Source organism: Nasonia vitripennis, unplaced genomic scaffold (genome assembly GCF_009193385.2).
Source record: "Nasonia vitripennis strain AsymCx unplaced genomic scaffold, Nvit_psr_1.1 unplaced0003, whole genome shotgun sequence".
NCBI classification, from domain to species: Eukaryota; Metazoa; Arthropoda; class Insecta; order Hymenoptera; family Pteromalidae; genus Nasonia; species Nasonia vitripennis.
This window is the reverse complement of record NW_022279782.1, coordinates 137,472-144,277: the sequence shown is the minus strand read 5'-3', so window position 1 is coordinate 144,277 and position 6,806 is coordinate 137,472. Positions and strand designations below refer to the sequence as shown.

The 6,806-nt window shown below is 49.8% G+C and overlaps 1 protein-coding gene across 1 annotated transcript; it reads right to left on the bottom strand.

Annotated features, from left to right (window-relative positions):
* Window positions 1–581: 581 nt before the first annotated feature.
* Window positions 582–1,247, bottom strand: LOC103315686. The gene has a single exon (XM_008205844.1). It carries the CDS (start codon window positions 1,245–1,247, stop codon window positions 582–584), a length of 666 nt encoding a protein of 221 aa, XP_008204066.1.
* Window positions 1,248–6,806: the final 5,559 nt, after the last annotated feature.

Genomic DNA, 6,806 nt, shown 5'->3' with positions numbered 1-6,806 from the left:
TATTTATTGATAAAGGCTTACATTTTTATTCGGTCATTTTTAATTAAGTAACATCAAAATTTTATATCTTACCCTGGTAACTGATGTCCAAGTCCAGTATTACTATTCCATTTGTGTTGTATTGAAGCTAGATATCGGAATTTTTGTACAGATATTTGTTGAACTATTTAGAAATTAGATTAGATCGAAGATGGCAGCCATCGCAGCGAGAATCTCTCGCTTGGTTCGTTGATGCTCCTCGAAACGGGGGGAGGGGGGAGCGAATCGAAAAGTGTCATCGATTGGATTCCAGCCGATTCCTAATTCGGTGACCGGCCCATCGGCTACAAGTTGGACCCACGTTGGGCGCAGGCAGTCTTCACTGGGCAGCTCTTCGATAACTTCCGGTGTGTTGGCGACCCACTTCCCCAGCGGGAAGCCTCCCAGGCTCAGCAGCTGGATGAGTTGGCCCCTCAGCACGAGGGCTGCATCGACGGTGTCGGCGCCAGTAAGAATGTCATCGACGTATCGATCTCGGAGTAAAGCCTGAACCGCGTCAGAAAAATTAGCCCCCCGCTCGTCGACTCGAATTTGGTGATACATCATTTTGATGTCAGCGCAAAAGGCCACTCTTGCATGAAGCGGGTGTACTCTGCTGCCAGCACAGAATCCTGACTCATGCGACGCTGGAGAGATCGAAGAGCAACTCGGGCCCCCGCCAGTCCGTCCTCCAGAAGTGCCAAGGCGCCTGGCTTAACGGGTAATCTCACGAAGTATCTACCACCGGTCTCTCGCCGATGTTCGAGAAAAATGCGCTCGCAGGCTTCATCTTCTGGTGATTGACGAATGGAGCGAGGCATCTCTTCCACCTCCCAAAAGCGTTGTAGTGCGCCCATCAATTGTTGGTGCCATGGGGTTTCGATTTCACTTCGCAATACTAAACAGGCAGAAGTTTGGGTGGCAGTGTGGGCCGTTGAGGCACGCCCGGAGATCGTCCATCCAACCGCTGTGCGCTGTGCTGTGAGGTCACACCGCCGGAGAAGCCCAGCTCTCAGGATATCCGGGAGTACATCGGCACCCATGAGCAGTTCAATGTCCCCAGATGTGCCAAACTGTGGGTCAGCCAGCTTTAATCCTTGCCAGGGCAGCGTAGCTTGACCGTCCACAGGCGATGCCGGGGTGGAGATGCCGAGGTTCCGAACGCAAAGCGCTTCGAAAGCGAGCGGAGTATGATGATCTGGCAGGTGAAGGGTGAGCTGAGCCTTCATGGAGACGCGTTCGAGAGTCTGGCCCCCCACTCCGCTGATGATGACCTCACTTCGTTCGGGTATGATGCGTAATCGATTCGATAACTTCATAGATATGATGGATGCTTCGGAACAGGAATCGAGCAATGCTCTCACGGTGAGAGTTCGAGAATGACCATCACCAATCCCGAGAACGGCCGTGGGTAAAATGATTAGTCAGGACGACGTGGCGGTGGTGCTCGAGGAGTCAGCAGTCTCTGCATTCGTGGTCGACGGTTTCGCCTGTTTCGGCGGGACGACGTTCTCATCGGTGGCGGCTTGTTTTCGTTGACTGTTGTGTAGCAGCGAGTGGTGAAGAGCTTGACAGTGCTGGCAGACCGATTTGGACAGCCACGACCGCGCTGCGTGTCCAGGCCGAAGACAGTTGAAGCAGAGTCTTTCCCGGGTCACGACGTCTCTCCTCGTCTCAGGGGGCATGTTCAAGAAACGATCGCAGTGCTCGATGTAGTGATCGCCTTGGCATTGAACGCACTGACTGGCCGTGGCCCGAGTGGCTAGGCTACGTGGACCTCGGCTGCTTGATTGGCCACTGGCGGAGCGTCATGGCTGAGGAGTTGGGACACCGGCCTCGATGCAGCTAACAACTAATCGTGTTGCATCTCCGTTGGATGAACTCTGACAACTTGGCATAAGTGGCCATCGGCTCCTCGAGGTGGCTGGAGTCTGCCACCGGTGCCGTCACATCAATAGGGCTGGGGTTAAGCTTCTCCAGCTCATCTTTCCAATCCCGGCGAGTAACGGGGTTCATGCATGACGTGGCGATCGAAATGAACCAGTCGTCCCAGGACTCGACGGGACGCTGTAGCGTCAGCAACTGATCACGATGACGACTGAGCGTATCGAACAAACCTCGAAGCCCAACAGAGCTTTCTTCACGTAGTGGGCGGAGTGCTCGTAAAGCATTCAGATGGTCTTGCACCAGCAGCCTCCGATGCTCATATCGGGATTGAAGTAGACGCCAAGCCGAAGAATAATTAGCATCGGTCAATTTTAAGGTCTCCAAAGCGGCTCTAGCTTTCCCCTGAACGAGCGTCTTAAGGTAGTATAATTTAGCTACGTCGCTGAGGCGCGGATCGCAGTAGATTATCGCCCGGAAAAGGTCTCTAAATGACTCCCACTCTTCTCGACGGCCTGAGAAAGGAGGAACGTTGATCTGTTGTAGCCGCCCGAATCTCAGGTGAGCCTCTGCACCCGTCGCATCTGATCGTCATGTGTCATCCAGACCGGTGCCAGGTGGCACGGAACCCTCCAGCCGGCGCTGAACATCGTAGAGTTTCGACTGTGCAGATATGTAGGCTCCTTCTATGTCTGCGTACACCCGGGCTCGGTCGTAGTCGGCGTCAGGGACTGCTGATGCGATCAACCCAAGATGATTTGTCTGGAAGTCCGTCCAGTAGTTCTGCAGCACCTCCATTCGGACCCGGACCAAGCCCATCGTCCAGATGTCAGTAGGGGTGGAGGCCATCGTGCTGATGCATGCCTTGATCACAGCCACCAGGGCTTGTTGCGTCGCCAATAGCTCAGCCATTGTCCCTGCAAATCATAATCAACGTCAGCTCGACACTCATTGCGAGTGGAGTCCAGTCGAACCCGGATCATTCACAATCAGCTCTCGAGCCCTGATCTATAGTGCGATCAAGGGCGAGCAACGAGGAGATGGCTACGCAATATGCATCGATTCGCATGCGTCAAACCGCCAGTGGCAACCATATGCCGCGTGGCGAGTGATACTCGAGCCTGAAAGGTCATGCGTTCTCGATCTCGCACCACAGTGGCCAAGCCCCGGCAGCCACGTGGTGAGAGGACGAACTAGAACTTCGCCTTGTTCCTGTCTCATGTCGCCTGCGCGAACATAGGCGCGCCTGAGATGTACTGCGTCACGCCTTTTGGGTATCAACCCACATCCGCGTTGACATGACCGCCTGGATCTCCTCCATGACCGACTCTGGCGCGCGAGAGAGAGAGAGAGAGAGAGAGTGCCGAAATCGAAATGATCGTTACAGTTACCCACGCCACATACCATGACACGGCCCCGACAGGGCATTTCTACTCCCCAAAAGAAAGAGACACACCGGAGCAGATATGGCGTCCTTCCAGTGATAAAGATGGAGAGAAGAGCTCAAAAAAAGCATGGCGCTTGGTCAACGCGCGAGCACGTGGCGACTCTCTGAACGCGTGTGAGAAAGATGGCGCTCGCTCGGCGTGCGAACACGAGGCGGCCCTTCACAACGTATTTGACGAATATCGTGTCTTTGACTCACGCGGTGCGCCGAACTAGCCTCTTTTCGAGGCTGAAGCTGATTGAGGCTTGAGTAGACAATCAAATTCCGACAAATATTTAAAGTTAAATTTTCCTCAAGTTATATACTTTTAATTTCCATCTGAACACTCATGTAAATATTAGGGTTCATCGCTGAGATGTTCAAATGGGTGTCCCGATGGAAATTAAAAGTATATCACTTGAGGAAAATTTAACTTTAAATATTGTTTCATTATTGTAAAAGAAATGTGCATGCAAAAGATCTGCTCTTTATGTATATTACTTTCTGAATGAGAGCAGCAACAAAATTTGAAAATCAGTCATCGTGTTCACAACCATTTGTAACTTTTAGAAGTCAAAATTCTTATTAATACATTGGGAAAATAAACAAAGTTATTATTACTTTCTACATATAAAAATACACTAGAAACCAGAAATACAAGTGGCTAGAGTAATTAGATCCTCTAGAACAAGCCTAACAAGAAATGTCACCCACCAAATCCAAAATTTCTTATAGCCCTCGTGCTGAATCCCAACTAGAATATTTAAGTAAAAACTGATACGGTGACTAATTTCTAAATTGTTTAACTAATATCTATACAAAAATTTAGATATCTAGCTTTTATATAACACAGATGGAATAGTAATAATGAGCTTGGACGTTGACTACTAAGAAAATGATTCCCATTTAACTCAAGTCACCAACATAACCAAGATGTAAAATAATGTTTGATATTACTTAATTAAAAAATAATCAATAAAAATATAAGCCTTTATTAATAATCATTCTTATCTTATATTTAATAAGTGCTATTACACTGCATCATAATAACCTCAAAAGGTTATGTTATAAGCCCGCGCATGCGAATTCGGCTTCCCGAGTTGTTGCCGAGTTTTTTTGACATTTGTGAGAAACAATTTGTCTTTGGAACTATAGGATTTCTAGAGAGTGCATCTGCGTTTCCGTTGCGATCTCCGGGTCTGTATACAATGTCGAATTCGTAGCCTCTGAGCTCTACCTTCAATCTGTTGAACGTTAGATCGGGTTTTTTTTTGTGTCGTGAAGAAATGTTTCAAGGGCTCATGATCCGTTACTTCTGTAAATTTGCGTCCTGCGAGGTTGTGTCTAAATTGGTCTTTCGCGAACACTACAGACAGCAGTTCCCTGTCGTAGGTGGAATATTTTAGCTCGGGTCCATTGAGAACTCGCAATACGCAAGCACAGGGTTGTTCGCTGCCTAACTGTCCTTAACTCAAGATGGCTCCTATGGCGTAATCAGATGCGTCGTTTATTACTAAAAAGGGCATAGTTAGGTACGGTGCCTTTATCACTGGTTCCTCGCACAATGCCGTTCGTAATTTGTCCAAGGCTTGCTGATGCTCTTCTTTCCACACAAAGGGCTTGTTCTTTCTCAACAGTCTAGATAGGATTGCTGCTGATTTCGCAAAGTCCTTGATGAAGCGCCTGTAATATCCTGCGGGTCCTAAGAATTGTTTGATTTTCTTGGCGTTTGTTGGTACTGGAGATTTATTTACAGCTTTAATTTTCTGTTAGAAAGTGTGCCTCTCTCTCTGTAGGAATTGGTACTTTATAGGTTTGATTGTCAAGTTGGCGTCTTCTAGTCTCTTCATCAAGCGTCGGAACTTCTAACCGTGTTTTTCAAGATCCCTAGCGAAAACGATTATATCATCTAAATAGACGTACAGTTCTGTTCCTTGTAGGCCTGCAAGCGCTAAGTCCATTAGGGACTGAAATGTCGAAGGAGCACTTTTGAGCCCCATTCCTAAACGTTGATAGCAGTAATGACCAAACGGTAGAGTAAAGGCTGTTTTGTGGGCGCCTTCGGGGTCCATTAGTATTGCGACGCTGTGCCTCCCAACACAGGTGCGCAACACCTAGAGCCTCGCATGCACTAGGATTTTTCTAAACGTAGGATTTGACCGCGATCATCACGTTTGGGAGAACGCTAGGGAGAGGGGAAAATGATCACACACAATGGTTAAGTTTTATTGCACATGTATTTCGCCCAGCCCTTCCCTACAACACGGTGGTTGTAGTGCCTCCCGCACATAGTTTAGCCACGCAGGGCTTACGCTGGGACGCTCAAACACGAGCCACGCTCGTGCAGCAGACGGCGGGCCACAGGCCCAGGTCCAGTCCGCTGACGGCTGTCTCTCTCTCTCTCTCTCTCTCTCTCTCTCTCTCTCTCTCTCTCTCTCGCGTCTGCACGTTAGCCCCCAAGCCGTAGCCTGTAGCGTCACGTGGTACGCGCTCGCGGCCTCGCTCGCACACGTACGCGCTCGACTCGGCTCTCGCCGGTCGCCGCGCGGCCAGTGTGATCTCTTTCTCTCTCTCTCTCTCTCTCTCTCTCTCTCTCTCTCGCGCGCGCGCGCGCGCGCGGGCTATGCCTCCCGCTTGTGGCAAACCCGACCTGCTGCAGCCGCGCAGCTATAGGGTTTTCTCTCGCGCTGTCTCTATCTCACGCACACGCGTCTCCTCGCACTGCTCTCTCTCTCTCTCTCTCTCTCTCTCTCTCTCTCTCTCTCTCTCTCTCTCTCTCTCTCTATCTTGTTACCCTGGAAAGTTTTGACCTCCCGGAACATTTCGAATTCAAACCTATAACGGAATCGGACGTGTTGGCTGCGGTATCGCACTTTGACACTCAGGCCAGGGGGAGCGATGGCATCCCACAGGTTGTCATCTCAAAAGCTTTGCCGGTTCTTGCTCCCTTACAAAGTCATATTTTCAACCTGTCCCTTAGCGAACCCTGCTTCCCATCTGCCTGGAAAATGTCACTTGTGCGCGCACTCAACAAAGTCAGCTCACCAACAGCCCTGACTGATTACCGTCCGATTTCACTTCTCTGCTTTCTCTCCAAGGCTCTGGAGTGGCTAGTGCATAGGCAAGTCTCAGAATACCTTGAATCAAGGCTATTACTAGATAACCTTCAAACAGGCTTCCGCACTGGTCACATCACTCAGTCTGGCCTAATTAAGCTAACTGATGATGCCAGAGCTGGGATAAACAAAAAGAAAGTAACACTACTCCTTCTCTTTGACTTTAGCAAGGCGTTTGACACTGTGTGTCACGTCAGGCTCCTGAGAAAGCTATCCACCTTCGGCTTCTCAAAGCAAGTCATCCGCTGGTTTGCCTCCTACCTCTCTGGTAGAGAGCAGGCCGTCGTTGGTGACAATAACGAACGTTCTTCTCCTCGGCGTCTCAACATCGGCGTTCCGCAGGGGTCCGTTCTGGGTCCACT

What these genes read in the sequence shown, in the direction of transcription:
- LOC103315686 (XM_008205844.1), bottom strand. Translation starts at nt 1,247, where the DNA reads ATGAAGGCTCAGCTCACCCTTCACCTGCCAGATCATCATACTCCGCTC.